The 16,520-nt window shown below is 34.5% G+C and overlaps 1 protein-coding gene across 1 annotated transcript in view; it reads left to right on the forward strand.

Moving 5' to 3' along the window:
- The window catches only part of LOC111056696 (axin), a 94,156-nt gene that overhangs the window by 30,581 nt on the left and 47,055 nt on the right, over positions 1-16,520 (forward strand). Inside the window, exon 4 of the mRNA XM_039435057.1 lies at positions 4,452-4,589. Within this exon, the coding sequence (XP_039290991.1) occupies positions 4,452-4,589 (138 nt within the window). The remainder of the gene's footprint in view (positions 1-4,451; positions 4,590-16,520) is intronic.

Raw genomic sequence — 16,520 nt, forward strand, 5'->3', positions numbered from 1 at the left:
GCCGACACGACATACAGACAGGATTTACTCTGATGGACAGTATAAGAGGAGGCCGTGGCTTATAACTGTGCGAGGTCTACTGTTCACATAACTACTAGTTCTTTATATCAATATAATATATAGTTCTCTATATCAATAATTGTTATTATTTTCTCCAAAATAATTGGGAGAAAAGAAGTGGAGGTGCGTACAGACTCAATAACCACAAACACGCGTATAAAGTAATTCATTATTCAACAGTTTCAATTGATTAGTGAGTGTAATTCGTTATTTAATTTGTTTTTAATCAATCCAAATCTAAAATTTCTTGTTTTTAAGTGTTTGTTCTGAAAATTGAACTCAAATTTAAAAGAGAATGAAACATAATGAGTCATTAATGAACATATTTGTTCGACAAGGTTTCACAGAATTGTAACATGAGAATATTTTCCAAAGCTTTCTGATGCTACGCAAAATGTTCAATCCATCATAGTCACTGTCAATATTGTAGAACCTTTCCATAATGAGATAAAAACACACATATGTTGTCAAATTCTACACACTTTTATTTGGTTCAAGACCATGGTGACCTGTGTGACCACGAAACCATGGTCCTGTACCAAATAAAACTGTGTAGAATTTGACAACAATGTGTGTTTTTATTTCATCACTAAGTACCGTCAAGCGGGCAATGTCAAAATGGTTTCTTAAAAACCATTCTAAATAGTAAAAATAAGTTGTATTTTTTTTTTCTTCTCCAAACTCCTCGGTCCAAATATATGAAGATGTAGTCCCTGGCATCTAATTTTTTTGTGTGACTAAGCCTGGTATGTAATAAAGAGGTTCTGTGAGTTTCAGTTGTATATCTTATTGTATATTTTTTGAAGATTTTTTTTTTGTAAACGCTACCAAAATCTTGACTGCGATGGGATGACTATGGTCAAAGCTAAAAACAATTTTTGTCCATGATTTGAAGCAATTGAAAATTATTACTATTTGTTTTTTAATGATTACATAATAATTATATAAGTTTGAAATTAAATAAACATACATTAATAACACATGATTTCTATAATTTTAGTTCTAAAATCCTGATTTTCTAACACACTCGATGTTGTGCGGGCTTTCAAAGCCCACTACGGCAATATTAGCGCCAAGAAGAAAATTATTTCAGCCATTTTATAGAACCTTGTAATATTTCTTCATGATAAAATGTGTTCATTAATCTATAAAAGTGGTTAGTTTAAAGTGTTTAGGACTTCTTATATTTTTTTAGTATTTTCATAAACAGACTCAAAGTTTTGCGGTTTTCCATCACCGAAAAATTTACGACAATTTTTCAAAGGTTATAACTTTTTATCCAAAACTTATAACTTGATGATATTTTTCCCTCATAAACTATGTGTATTTATCTTTAAAACTGCCAATTTTATAAAAGTGGTTAGTTTAAAGTGTTTAGGACTTCTTATATTTGTTTAGTATTTTCATAAACAGACTCAAAGTTTTGCGGTATTCCACCACCGAAAAATTTACGCCAATTTTCCAAAGGTTATAATTTTTTATCCAAAACTTATAACTTGATGATATTTTTCCCTCATAAACTATGTGTATTTATCTTTAAAACTGCCAATTTTCAAGTTTGTAGTGCTTATTATTATTATTGTATGATTTTTTGTTTAAAGTGCCCATTTTATCTAAATCTCAATTTTTGTATACTTAGGAGTAACATTTTTGGAAAAAATTATACCAAATTGTAGCCAAAAGTCTGCTATTTCTGGCCATTGTAGCCCCACATCAGTGAAGAGAGTGTATACAATAGTAATAGGTGTGACCAGAGTCACCCCACTTGCGGGGTGCCAATGGTCAGCCAAAAAAAAGTTTTCTCCAATCTCCTTCCAGATTAATTATTTTTCTATAATTGAATGAAAAAGACTAAGAAATTGTCAAAAAACCACTGATTTATTGATAATTAGAAAGACCGGTTTCGGTTATTACACCATTGTCAATCTCTGATAAACTAAAACTAAATACAAGAGCAGCAGAATTTATACTAGTAGGCGAGTACTGCTATTGGTCGAGGGCATGAACGCCTGCCATTTTTCTATAACTTCCAATAAGCAACAAGATTGGGGGTGTAAATAGAAACCATGAACATAGAATAATGTTGAGAATTGACAAAGTTACAAATGAAAATGTGCGTTTTTTGACCATTGTCACCCCACTTGACGGTAGTGTTTCTCCATATTAGAGGTTTTCGGAAACCTGACAAGACTGCAAACCCCTCCTCCTGTTATGATTACTAGTACAAAAAACAAGTTATGACGTAGCTTGTGGCTCACAAAAATAATAAGCAGCATTAATAAATTCACCTTACAATGCTTTCTGAAGTTGAAAGAGAGATCGTACCATTCAACTCGGTCGAGGGTAGTCAGGCTGAATGAAGCATGCTGTCTGGATATTATGAAAAGGGTAAAATCTAAAACACAATACATCCCTCACACTTGTATGGTTGTGCTGACTCGTCTTCGCTATTTGCATTATAAAGCATATCAATTTCATAATTGTAAGGGAGTAGTATTTCCAAGAGCATGACTACAATAGGAGAGATGAAGCCGCTAATCGTTGAAGCTACTGAAAGGGGCCAAAAATGTAAACAGCTGATCTAATAAAATGACTGTAAATAACCTACATTTGAACCTGCAGGGACGTAGTTTCTAACAATATCTCATCTATATTCACTTTTATTTCTTGAGCTACTGAAAGGGTACTTGATAACTTTTATTGTGCTCCAACAATAAATATACTCTAATAAAACAAGTTGAGATTTGGATAAAATATCCATGTTGCCAAATTGTGCGAAATTTTAATCTTTTCATGCAAGCCTCCGCCACAGAATAGATACAGAATGGAAACTATCAATCAAACGACTATCCAACCAATAAGCAGTGATAAAATTTATATTGAATAGATTTTGGAATGGAACTTATATTAATATTGTATTGACTCTAAATTACTGTATGACGAAACTCTAGGTTTGTAAAAGCTCTTAAGTTAATAAAACATTATTATTATAATGCTTTTTACATGTCACAAATACTTGACACGTCACTTGACTGCGCCATCTTGTTAGAAATTAAAATCCTGTCTTTTGATTGGCTCACGGCAGTAAACGAGACCGATTGATCCGGAGCAGTAAAGCGATCCGAACCTCCCATCTATAATATTACAATGCTGAATTTTCTAACAAGATGGCGGATTTTTGTGCCAGGGTACTAGCCGAGTTTCCATTCTGTATCTATTCTGTGCCTAGAGAATGTTGTTCATAAATAGTTTTCTCCAAAGAAGTTTCAAGATTTTCTGTAGAAAACAAGTTATATTCTGCTGTGCTTTTTAAAAAAATTGGCAACAAATTGTCGAAATCTAAGTTGAAAACTCCGGTATAAACGTAGCTTGAAGCCACGAAGTATAGACTGTTCATTCCAAATTAGGATTCAAAGCAGTTTTGGGTGAATGCCTGTTGTTTTTACCTGAATTGTACATGCATTGTCTTACACAATCGTAAGAGATTTAATGTGTTTACAATCGATTCAAGTGAAAACTCTTTTCAATTATTTGTTTGTTTAAATTTATGTTTACTTCTTTGCTATTGATCACTTGAGCTGCGTTTACACTAAAGCTATTTACAAAATGTTGATAACTTAATCCTTATAGATTCTATTAAAGTGAATATAACTTATCTTACACATGATGAACATTATGTGTTTTCAAGTTCCGTTCAATCTTATACAATCCATAAGACCCATATGTACCATTAACATTAAACGTTAAACCACGATTACTTGAATATATGGTTGAATTTATTCGAATGTGTCACATTCTGGGTTTAAATAATCAACTGATTCATCACCGTTTAAACTCAGATTAGAGACATATCATGCACACTGTCTAGGTTTAAACGGAGATAGATCAGCTGATCGTTTTAACCCGGAATGTAACAATGCAACAAAGGAACGAATGCGAACATAACAAACATTAATCTTGGTTTAGCGTTTAAACGTAGGTGGTGCGTATGACCATTACTTGCTAAGTGTAGGCTCACACTAGTTAGTCAAGACAAGACTAGTCACGATTAGTCACAATACTTGATACTGGAAATCCTCTAAGGCTAGGCGCACACCAGTTAGTCAAAACAAGACATGATCAGTCACAATACTTCACATATTTGCTTATGACGCAACACACACTGATTAGTCATTGCAATTAGACATGTCTTCATAAGCAACTATGTGAAGTATTGTGACTAAACGTGTCTTGTCTTGACTAACTGGTGTGTGCCTAGCCTAATGGTTTATGGCTAACCACTTGGATATTTATTACAGTCTCTTATTAGGTAGATATCTCATTTATTACCTGATTTGATCTCAATATTACTTGTATCTCGTGATGAATTGTTTGGTTTGGTTTGATTTTAGGCGCGGAAACTGTTAGGAGCTGCACAGGGGAGCCAGTGGGGAGTACATCAGGATGGGGCTCACAGGGGAGATTCACTGCCACGCCGATGGGGAGGAGCTCACCAGTCTCCCTGTCTCTGTCACATGCTCATATTGCAGGTAACTAATTACTCCTTTTCAATTCTATCATCTAAAGTGAGATTCACGCTAGAAAGTCAGCATCTGATTATGTAATCAGTGTTTGTTTTCTGACCATCAGAGATATCTACTAAAAAATGACAATAATATACGGTGAGTTCAATTATTATTACTCAATTAAATGATGGCAATGCACCTTGATGTGCTTATACAGAGTGTGGCAGCGAAACTTTTTTAAAGTAGGCTAAATAAAACTTTGTATGGATCAGAAAGTTTGTATTTATTTTTCACTTTCCTTGCCCTATTACCATAGGTAAGGAAAGTATTGCTTTCCGAAAAAAATTAAGGTACCCCAATTTCTAAATTTCTATAAGTTTCAAGGTCCCCTGAGTCCAAAAACGTGGTTTTTGGGTATTGGTCTGTATGTGTGTGTGTGTGTTTGTGTACACGATATCTAATCTCCCAATGAACGGAATGATTTGAAATTTGGAACTTAAGGTCCTTACACTATAAGGATCCGACACGAACAATTTCGATCAAATGCAATTCAATATGGCGGCTAAAATGGAGAAAATGTTGTCAAAAACAGAATTTTTCGCGATTTTCTCGAAAACGGCTCCAACGATTTTGATCAAATTTCTACCTAAAATTGTCATTGATAAGCTCTATCAACTGCCACAAGTCCCATATCTGTAAAAATTTCAGGAGCTCCGCCCCATCTATGCAAAGTTTGATTTTAGATTCCCAATTATCAGGCTTCAGATACAATTTAAACAAAAAAGTTCAAGTGGAAAGGTTCGAGCATGAAGAACTCTACAATTAATATTCAGTAACATTTTCACATAAAATTGAAAATAAGCTTGAAATTCGAGAAAATGTGATTATTCAATTGCAAACTGTTGGCAAATGTTGATTCTATCAAATCATTCACTATAAAGAGATAGCAGACCTCGTATGTCTCCAACGTTATTGCCCTGTCACCAGCTGGCTTAGATCTCTGTTTATAAGTAGACTTGAGATGCGCGGGAACACTAGAGTCATGTGATAAATTTTCATAACGATAAGGAAAGTTGTGTGAGTGCGCCACACCAGATTTTTATTTGTAATGTAGACACATATATAAAGTTTTGTTTCAATCAGTTTTGAATATCAAATCCATACACTGAGTAGACCGATTTCTGGAGTCATGACTCCTTCCAGCATTGCAGGCGTTGTTAGCAATTTCTCCCCTGATATTGGTCATCAAATCTTGTAGGGTCCTTGAACGGTTCACATAAACATGGGATCTTAAGAACCCCCATAGATGAAAGATCACATTCGTCAAATCGGGTGATCAGGCAGGCCACTCCAAATCGCTCCTAGACATTAGGAGGCGTCGTGGAAATTGTTCCCTCAATTGAAGTCACGTTAAGAAAGTTCCTGCACAATTGACATCTTATATGGATGGAAATGAAGATCATCATGAAGAATTCGTCTCACAGAACGATCGGAAAGTCCAAGAGCAGACGCATGTTTGCGCGCAGAACGCTGCGCTGTTGATCGTAACATTAAAACTCTCGCTGTCTCAATGTTCTCAGGTGACCTGATGGGCCGAGGGACTTGTCTTGTCGCACTTGCAGTTTGTTTGAACGTAGTGACCCATGTAACAATTGATTTCCGGTTCGAGACAGTAGCCAAAGGGGCTAAATTAAAGCGATTTCGAAATGCGCGCTGGATTGTGATCACAGAACATCCGCTCGAAAAATAAGTCTCAACTGCAAATGCACGCTTCTCATTGCTCCAAAGCATGATAGCGACTGAAGGGAAGAAATGTAGGGAAAAAGGGAAGAATGTAGGGAAGAAAACTTTATGGTTTGACCTCTCTAATGAGACTAAATTTGCTCTACTACGACATCAGCTGACTGAATGGCGTTCACTTTGAGGAAGTTTTGCTGCCGCACCCTGTAGTGAGATTTTTGTTATAAAATCAGCATTCGATTTGCCATCCTTGTCTGCCTTTAGACAAAGCAGATAGGTCTATCATTTTTCAACTCTGTACTATTGTGGGATTGTTTGTAGACTACAGTGGCGAACGAATTAATCCGAACAAAGGGAAATTTTGGTCTATTGTTGAATTTTGCTCAACACTCCCAAATACCCACAAAAAAATGTTTTGGGGTTATTTTACCCATGAGGGGGGACAGTAGAAGGAATGATGAAATCTGACCAGTACATGGACATATGCCAACGTAGAATTGTCCCACTCATCAAATCAAATCAAATCAAATCTTTATTTGTCCCAAAAACATAATTACAATGACAAAAATGGTTATAAATGAAAAAAGTAAAATACAATATAAAATGAAAAAGAAAAATACCATTAATAGGATTATACATAACTATATTAAAAACGGGAAGTCCCTGCAAGGTTCGAGGAACCTGAGCGCAGAGGCCGAGTGTTCAATGCTTAACAGTATATGAAAATAATAATGGGATATTATTAAGAAATAGGGAAAAGAAAAAGTGAGTAAGGAAGGGAAGAGAAAGAGCAGAGTGAAGGTATAGGGGAGAGTAAAGAATAGTTGAAGATTACATAAAAAACATGAGAAGTCTTATACTAAGCTATGAGGAAATTACATTGCCAAAATTACATTGTTCGAGATTATCCATGTATGAATTTCAATTAGCAGTTTTCTATTCAATTTACTAGTGATAAAATGGTTAGGAATAACATTGATGAGCTTTGATACCTGATATAAAAATTGTTTTCTACAAATTGATAAAATAGTATCTGTAATTTGAAAGGTAATAGATGAGGGACGGAGGTTATATGGTGAAACACGCAGGTTGAAAAGATTCATATGTTTATTTATGTAGATGATTAAATTTTTTATGTAAAGCTGCCTGACAGTTAAAACATCTAGCTCACTAAACAGGTATTCACTTGGATAGAGTCTGGGTTTTCCCAATATAGCTCTTATAATGTGTTTTTGAATTACAAAAAGTTTCTCCAAGTGGTTTGAGTATGTTCCACCCCAAATTTTTATTCCATATTGCAGAAATGATTGAATGTAGGCAAAATATATGAGTCTTGAGATTTTTTATTACTAACTTGGCTGATATTACGGAATTTACTTATCCAATGTCTGAGTTTGTTACATGTACTATTGATGTGAACATCCCAACGCAAATGTTGATCAATCATTACACCCAAATATTTAACACGATGTTCTCTATTAAGCTTTGAGCATGTACAATTTATCCAATCAGACTCTTTGCAATTTACATTATGGATTTTAATGGAATCCAAACCTTGCGGCTGGCCTATAGAATTTGGAGAGAAAGACATGAAATTACTTTTTTTTATGTTCAATGTTAATATATGCTCATCAAACCAGGATTTTACTATTTTAAGTCCGGATTCTGCTGCTTTTTTAGTATCCTCCCAATTCGTTTCACTGAATAACAATGAAGTGTCATCAGCAAAAGCAATTGAGACACCATTTTTTAATTCTAACTTGAGAAGATCATTAATGTAGATTAGGAAGAGAATCGGCGACAAGACTGTTCCTTGTGGAAGACCGTAATCAGTGAGTTGTTCAAGGCTGGTTTTATTATCAATTTTGAGCAATTGGAATCTATTTTTTAAATAGCTCTTAAATAATTCAAGGGCTATTCCTCGAATACCCAACTTTTCCATTTTTATCAGAAGTTTTGAGTGAGGAATAGTGTCAAAAGCTTTAGCAAGGTCTAAAAATATGGCTATTGTTTTATTTTTGTTATTGAAATTTTCTGTAATTTTCTGTGTTAGAAGAGATATTGCATCAACTGTACTTTTTTTAGACTGAAAGCCAATTGATTTTTGTGAATTATATTATGCTTTAGGAGATAGCTAACTAAACGGTATTTTATTAACTTCTCAATAATTTTGGAAAAAGTACTCAACAAGCTGATTGGACGATAATTTGATGGATTAGAAGCATCACCTGATTTATGTAGGGGTATGATATTGGCTAATTTTAAACTATCAGGGAAAAACCCCTCCGCAAAACATTGATTTATTATCACCTTCAATGGTTTTATAATATGTGGTGAAATAGTTTTTAAAATCCTATTGCTAATATTATCAATTCCTGGAGCTGAGTTATTGTTTAGAGAGTTTATTGTAGCAGTAATTTCATTTTCATTGGTAGGTGTCAAGAAGAAAGAGTTGTAATGCTCCACACATGAGTCCTTGAAATGATTACATGTTGTTGCAATGGGATTATTTAACTTCAATTTCTCAGCATAAAGTTTTCCTACGCGAGCAAAATGTTGATTTAGTGTATCAGCTTCTATTTTGGGAATTTTTTTAGTATGTCTTCTACCTAACAATTCATTTAAAGTTTCCCAGATTTTCTTAGAGTTGTTTATATTCTGATTAATTTTATTCTTATAATACTCACATTTATTCTGTTTTATTAATTTATTAAGAAGATTTCTGTAATTTTTATACTCATTTCTTAAACGGTCATTGAAAGGCTGCTTTGAAAGTGTTTTAAACAATTTGTCCCGTTTTTTAATGGAATGTACAAGTCCACGCGTAATCCAAGGTTTAAGGGGTTGTAATTTATGCGGAATCTTTACTGTAACTGTTGCAAGTTTAATGTGATTTGATATTTTGTCAGTTAAAATATGCATTGCTTCATTCACATGTAAATTGTCATCTAATAAGTTATCCCAGTTTTCAGTTTCAATGGATAATATTAATTTATTGAAATCTATTTTATTGAAAGAATTATTTTTACTTACAATTTTGTCAGTTGAAAGATCAATGTGGATGCTGACACAAAAGTGATCAGTGATGCTTGTTTTTATTACTGAACTTAATACATTGTCAGGATTGAAAGAGGAATTCTTTAAAAATATGTGATCGATAATCGATTCAGTGCCGTTTTGAACTCTAGTAGGCTTGTTTATGTATGATTTAAAACCATTCAAAGATAAAATTCTGAAATATTCATTAGTCGCAAGCGTAGACTTATTCAGATGTATATTCAAGTCACCGGCAAAAATTATATTGGGCTTATTTTTGATAAAAAACAAACAATCATTCAAACAATTGAGAAAATTATCTACATTGGTTGAAGGAGACCTATAAACAGCGATAAGTGTTATCTTATCCTTCGCACCTGGCACTTGTACATCCAAAAGAATTGAGTTAGATTCTTCTATTTCGTAATCCAACTCATCTACTATAAAATTACATTTGAAAAAGACACAAATTCCATCACATTTATTTGTTTTACATGGCTTGTTAACCACTGAATAACCATTCAAATTAAAATTAAAATCATCCTCTTCAACTATCCAAGTCTCACTGAGGATAATAATATGAAACTCTAATGAACAATTACTGATAATGTATGACAGCTCATCAAAATTCTTTCGCAAACTTCTTATGTTTACGTGGATAATGTTCAGGTAAGATTGATTATCACTACTACCAAACAACTCAATCTGAGATTGAAAAATATCCTCTATTATAATAGTATTGTGAGTCTCAAGAGAAATATGCTCTTCAGGGTCATTTATAAGAACCATACAATAAAAGGAAAAATTAATAGGAAAACGAAAAATAAGCTATTTAAAATCTTGTAATAAAGGAGAAATTTAAAAAGGAATTAAGAAGGAATAGAATTAACTCTGAGAAAAGAATAGGAGAAAGTTAAAGTTAAAGTAGATAAGAAAGTCTATTACTATTAATGAAAGAAAGAAAAAATACAGAGCTCGGTCATCTCGTGACACATATCGCCACATTTAAATATATATATATCAGTCTTTAAATAATAGAAACCAGTAAATACAGTGTAGTAATACATTTATTCAAATGGTTTGAGGTCCTCCTCGTTAGTTATACGTTTTACCGGAGAGTCTTGTTGTTTACGAATGAGAATCTTTGCATCACTCACCCAGACATAAGCTAATTTATTGTTCTTTTTAAGATCTCTAGCTTTATTGAGTAGAAATTTGTTGTATGCAGTGAGATGATCGTTCACATAGATATAACCTGGTGGAAGATTACAGTTCAAGTCTCCATTTTTCAAGTGTCCTTTTGCTTTCGCCGCACATTTCCAATTAATTTTGGCAGTTCTTGACGTGAAGCGAACTATTATAGATTTTGTCTTATTTTTAGAAGAAGGAACCCTATGAGCAACAGAGATATCGTCTCTTTTGAACGGAGTATTAATCGCTCTAGCAACAGATTCTAGGATTGTGTACACATTTTCATTTTTTGTTTCCGGAATCCCTGCTATCTCCAAGTTGTCCAAACTCATGCAGAGGAATCCAGATCTCATTTTCAACAGGATCTTGCGCCATGTCACACTTCTAAAATAATGAAAGCATTCTTCAAAAATCAACATATTGAGGTTTTGTCGTGGTCAGGGAACTCTCCCGATCTTAACCCAATAGAATATTGAAGAAAAAACTTGGGAAAATGGATTGTTGCAGGAAAGATGAACTAATCAAGTCGGTAATTCAGGTCTGGTTTCACGATGAAGAAATTAAAACCATTGTTCTACACTGGTGGAATCAATGCCAAAGAGGGTTAATGAGCTAATCAAAAATAAGGGAGGTCATATAAACTTGTATACCATATACAAGACTCAAAAGAATATCAACAAGTCCAAATCAAGTTTCATTGAAATTATTCAACACATTACCCGAGATAGCCAGGAACCTACCAATGCCAATTTATAAGAAAAACCTAGAGCGCCTACTATTGAATAATCCTTTATACTCAATTTCAGATTTCTTCCAACTACCAGTGAAGGACTATTTTCAAGTCAAATAGGTAGTGAAATAATTCAATAGGCTACTAATCATGTAAATGTACTTAATTGTTCTTCCTCAGTATCCATCTAATGCAAGAAAATTTTGTATTTACTCGATACATTGTTACTTTTTCTGTATTGTCAAATCAAATCGTACTAAGTGTAACTTTCACTGTATAATTCAAAACTTAAAACTATGTATTATATTGTTGACTGACGTTTCCGATAGCATTGTATGTATGCATTGAAGGAATAAAAATCATTCTTATTCTTATTCTTATTCTTATTCTTATTCTTAACTACTAATAGCGTGTAAGTTGTTTCATTGTATACAATACATGAACAAATAAAGTTTTCTGTCAAAATTCATCTTGTTCGGATTAATTTGTTCGCCACTGTATGTAGAAATACGTTGATGAACTACCAGAGTATTTTATCTGAACTATGAAAATGTATAATCAAATCGTGAAAAGATATATTTTCTTGGTGAATATTATCTATCTATATATATAAAAGCGAAATGGCACTCACTCACTGACTGACTGACTGACTGACTCACTCACTCACTCACTCACTCGCATAACTAAAAATCTACCGGACCAAAAACGTTCAAATTTGGTAGGTATGTTCAGTTGACCCTTTAGAGGCGCACTAAGAAATCTTTTGGCAATATTTTAACTCTAAGGATTGTTTTTAAGGGTTTAAAGTTCGTCTTTTAGCATGTATATTCTTCTTCTCTCAATCTCTTAATTATAATTGAAATTTCCATATCATATGTTACTATAGAACTATAATCTAGATAGAGTACCTCTTCGAAACAGTTGTTAACTGGCAACTAAATTAGTAATTTTGTCAGGTTGGCATTAAGTTGAGTTGACTTTGTTAGGTTGGCACCAAGTTGAAGATTTAAATGCATTTATCGAGGAAAAATTGATTGGGCACTGCTACTTCAATCCTGGGAATATTATATTACTAGCAGTCAGGCTCGCTTCGCTCGCCTTATCCGTTTAGCCAGCCGTTTAGTCTGGACCCCCGACTGGATTGTCCTAACATATGATAAAAATGCCCAAATGAAAAATGCAGGCGAGCGAAGCGAGCCTGCTGATCTCATTCTTGGACGATCCAGTCGGGGGTCCAGGGGGCGGAGCCCCCTGGCTAGACGGATATGGCGAGCGAAGCGAGCCTGACGGCTAGTTTGAAATATAATTAATCATTAACAAAAATCAACAATAATTAATACTACATATCAGATTTACCAGGTGTAATGAAAAACCTCTGCATTCTAGGCTTTATTGATCAGTAATGGATTCATAACAGATTCAAAATTAGAATAAATAGTTCAACATCTGATAACAGAAACATAAGAAGAAAAACACTAGTCATATGATGATTCAATATCATCACATTCTTCCCGTCTTTAGGAATTCAATGAATAGTCTTTCAAATAAGAAGGCATTTTGCGCTCTCTATAAGATCTTCGCAGGGTGCCATCAGGAGGCTCTTCTTCATCACTGAGGGGGGATCCTGTATTATCCTGTATTCATCTTGATTTTCATGACAATTTTCTTGATTGTTCTCAGGCTCTGCGTGATCACTAAGGCTTGATTCTGCATTTGTATCATCTTGATTTTTATCGTCATCTTCTTGAATGCTCTCTTCTCCTCGAGGGGCAAGGTTTTTCAATGATACAGTTGTCTCTCTTCCATCACTAAGCCGTACCTTGGCATATTGTGGGTTGATTTGAAGAATATCCACCTCCTCGACCAATGGATCGAATTTACTTCTTCGTATATGTACTTTCATTAGGACTTTGTTTGAAGGGGCAAGCCAGGTTGGAAGTGCTATACCATTAGATGATTGTCTATAGTGTCGGAACATCCTATCATGTGGCGTCTCATTAGTAGCCGTGCACAATAGGGATCGAATAGAATGTAGAGAATCTGGGAGCACAGATTCCCAATCAGATACATCCAAATTTCTATGCTTCAATGTAAGAGACACTGTGCGCCAAATTGTACCATTTTCTCGTTCGATTTGGCAATTTCCTGGTGCGTTATAAGGTGATGACATGGAAGTGGCTACTCCTCTATTATGAAGGAATTCCTGCAGCTCTCTGGATTTGAAAGAGGTTCCATTGTCAGTATGTACATAAGAAGGTAAACCAAATGTGGTAAACAAGTTCACAAGGCACTGAATTACAGTTGATGAATTCATATTCGGACAAGGGTATGCAAACGGAAACCTAGAGTACTCATCAATTATTGTCAACAAATATTTGTTTTTAGTTTTTGATGGAAGAGGACCCTTGAAGTCCATGCTTAATCTTTCAAATGGATGTGTCGCCTTTATGAGAGTAGATTTCAATTTCTTGAAAAATTGAGGTTTTATGGCATTACATGTTTGACATGAAGAAGTCATTTTTCTGACATCCTCAACTGAATAGGGTAAATTATGAGTTCTTACCAATGAATCATTCTGGTCACTCCAGGGTGACACAAGTCACAGTGTAGGGAGTGTAATTTATCGGTTTGAGTTGCATTACACACTCTGGAAAGTGCATCTGCTACTTGGTTGTCCTTTCCTGGTCTGTAAATTATTTCGTAATTGTAGCATGACATCTCCAATCGCCATCGTTGTATTTTTTCATTTTTTATTTTATTTTGATGAGTCATATCAAACATGAATGATACAGAGCGCTGGTCAGTGATAATTTTGAAGAATCTTCCAAGTAAGAAATGTCTCCACTTTTTAAGAGCACACACAATAGCAAAAGCCTCCTTTTCAATGGATGAATGTTTACGCTCACTATCATTCAGCTTCTGAGAAAAGAATGCTACTGGACGTCCACACTGTGATAGGACAGCTGAAATTGAAAAATCAGATGCATCTGTTTCAACCACAAAAGGTTCAAAGTCGTCAATTGTACTAACTACTGCCTTAGAAATCTCAGTTTTGAGTTGATTGAAGTCAGCTATAGCTTCAGAAGTCAAAGGAAAGGTCTTTGCTGTAAGAAGCCGTTTAGCTTTATCTGAATAATTGGATATCCATTTGGAATAGTGTGCAAACATTCCAATTGTTCGCTCAAGAGCCTTTCTATTATCTGGGGGTGGAAGATTGAGCAATGGTTTCAGACGTTCAGGGTCAGGAGAAATTGTCCCATTTTCAATTTTATAGCCAAGCAAGCTTATTGAAGTAAGTGAATATTTGCTTTTTTCTGTATTGATTGTAAAATTATATTTTTGTACTGCATCTAAGAATTTTTTGAGATTCAAATCATGTTCCTTCTGATTCTTACCACATATTGTCACATCATCCAGGTATGCATACGTTTTTTCAAGTTTTTCATTATTAATAACATTATCAATGACTCGCTGAAAAGTGGGTACACCATCTGTCAGACCAAAAGCAAGCCTTCGAAATTGATACAAACGGCCACATGCCTCAAATGCAGTGAAAGGTCGATCTTTTTCTCGTAGGGGTACCTGGTGGTAAGCGCTTTTCAAGTCAATAGTGGTGAATACAGAGTTTTTTGAGACCTTAGAAACAATATCTTCAAGACTAGGGAGGGGATATGCGTCAAGATGTGTGTATCGGTTAATAGTTTGAGAATAGTCTATTACCATTCGCTTTTTGTGATTTTCGTTCTTCACTACAAATGCTTGAGCTCTCCAGGGAGACCTGCTTTCTTCAATAATTCCATCATCTAGCAGTTTCTCAATTTCTTTCTCCATGAAACTAGTGTCTTCAAGAGAATGCTTTCGGGATTTAGTAATTATAGGTTTAATGTCTTTAGTTAAAAACTCAAAAAGTGGTGGAGGTTCTATCTTTGCTGGAGCCAGATAATTGATAGTCAATGGGGGTTTAGTTCCTCCAAATGAAACTCTAAGTTCAGAGTGTTGATTAAGTAAGTCATGTCCTACAATAACATTAGCACACAAATCAGGCAATACACTGAATTTTGTTTTGGGGTAATGTTGACCTGAAAATTCTAAATGAGCTACACAATAAAAGGAAATGTTCTTTCTTAGTGATGTTGAAGCCATGGACACTGCACCAGTTGTAGGGTACATTTCAAGTCCACATTTTTTAGCAAAACAGTGTGAAATAAATGTCTCAGAGCTTCCTGTATCTATCAAAGCAGAAGTAGGAATGTTGTTTACCTGAGCTTGTACTGTAGCATTTTCAAGAACAGTAGAGGCTGCAATAAGCGCCGAAGATGAAGAAGTTTAGTAGATTTGCAGACATTTTTCCAATGACCTATTTTCTGGCATTTTTCGCATGAGTCATTTAGTGCAGGGCACTGCTGACGTGTTTTATGTCGCCGACGACCACAAAAATAACATTTTTGAAAACTTGAGCTTCCAGTTTTTACAGCTGACAAATTTGTTTCTTTACATGAATTTTCTGAAGAATTATTTAAAGTGGCATTAAGAGTTATTTCAGAAGAGTAAGAAGCTGATTGATTTCTGGCAGATTCCAAGGCACGTGCTTTTTCAATAGCTTCATCAAGAGTTAGCTTGTCAAACTCCAAAAGTCTCAGTCTTATCTGATGAGAGCTGAGGCCCCGGATAAATGAATCACGAATGTATGTTTTCCTATGAGTTTCAGAATCAACATCTGCAAACCCACAATTCTTACTCAGTTGTTGTAAAGCTTGGTTATATTGGTCAATTGTCTCATCTGAAGACTGTTTTCTAGTTGCCAATTTATGTCTAGCGAATATTTCATTTATTGGTTTTACATATACAGATTTTAGTGCGTCAATAGCCGAAGTATATGAATTTTTGTCGGCAATTGTTTGATAAACAGAATGAGATAGAAAGTTGGTAAGCAACCGCAACTTACTTTTATCATCGATGTCTTCTTCGTCAAAAGATGCGATGAAATTCTCAAAAGTCTTTAGCCAGAAGTTCCATTCTTGTAGAGCTGTTGGAGAATTCGGATCACCATCAAACTTGTCTGGTTTCAAAAATTTGTCCATCGTAACGCGAATTTTCAGTTTTCGTTTCCAGAAAAGATTTGAAGATTATACATTTGTTGTTGAATAGAAATTGTGAAATAGAGAATAGAAATTGATTGACTCGTATTTGATAAGATGAATTGATTTGATGATTTTAGATTACTGATCAATAAATTGTAATGAAAAACCTCTGCATTC

This window comes from Nilaparvata lugens, chromosome 8 (assembly GCF_014356525.2).
Source record: "Nilaparvata lugens isolate BPH chromosome 8, ASM1435652v1, whole genome shotgun sequence".
Lineage (NCBI taxonomy): Eukaryota > Metazoa > Arthropoda > Insecta > Hemiptera > Delphacidae > Nilaparvata > Nilaparvata lugens.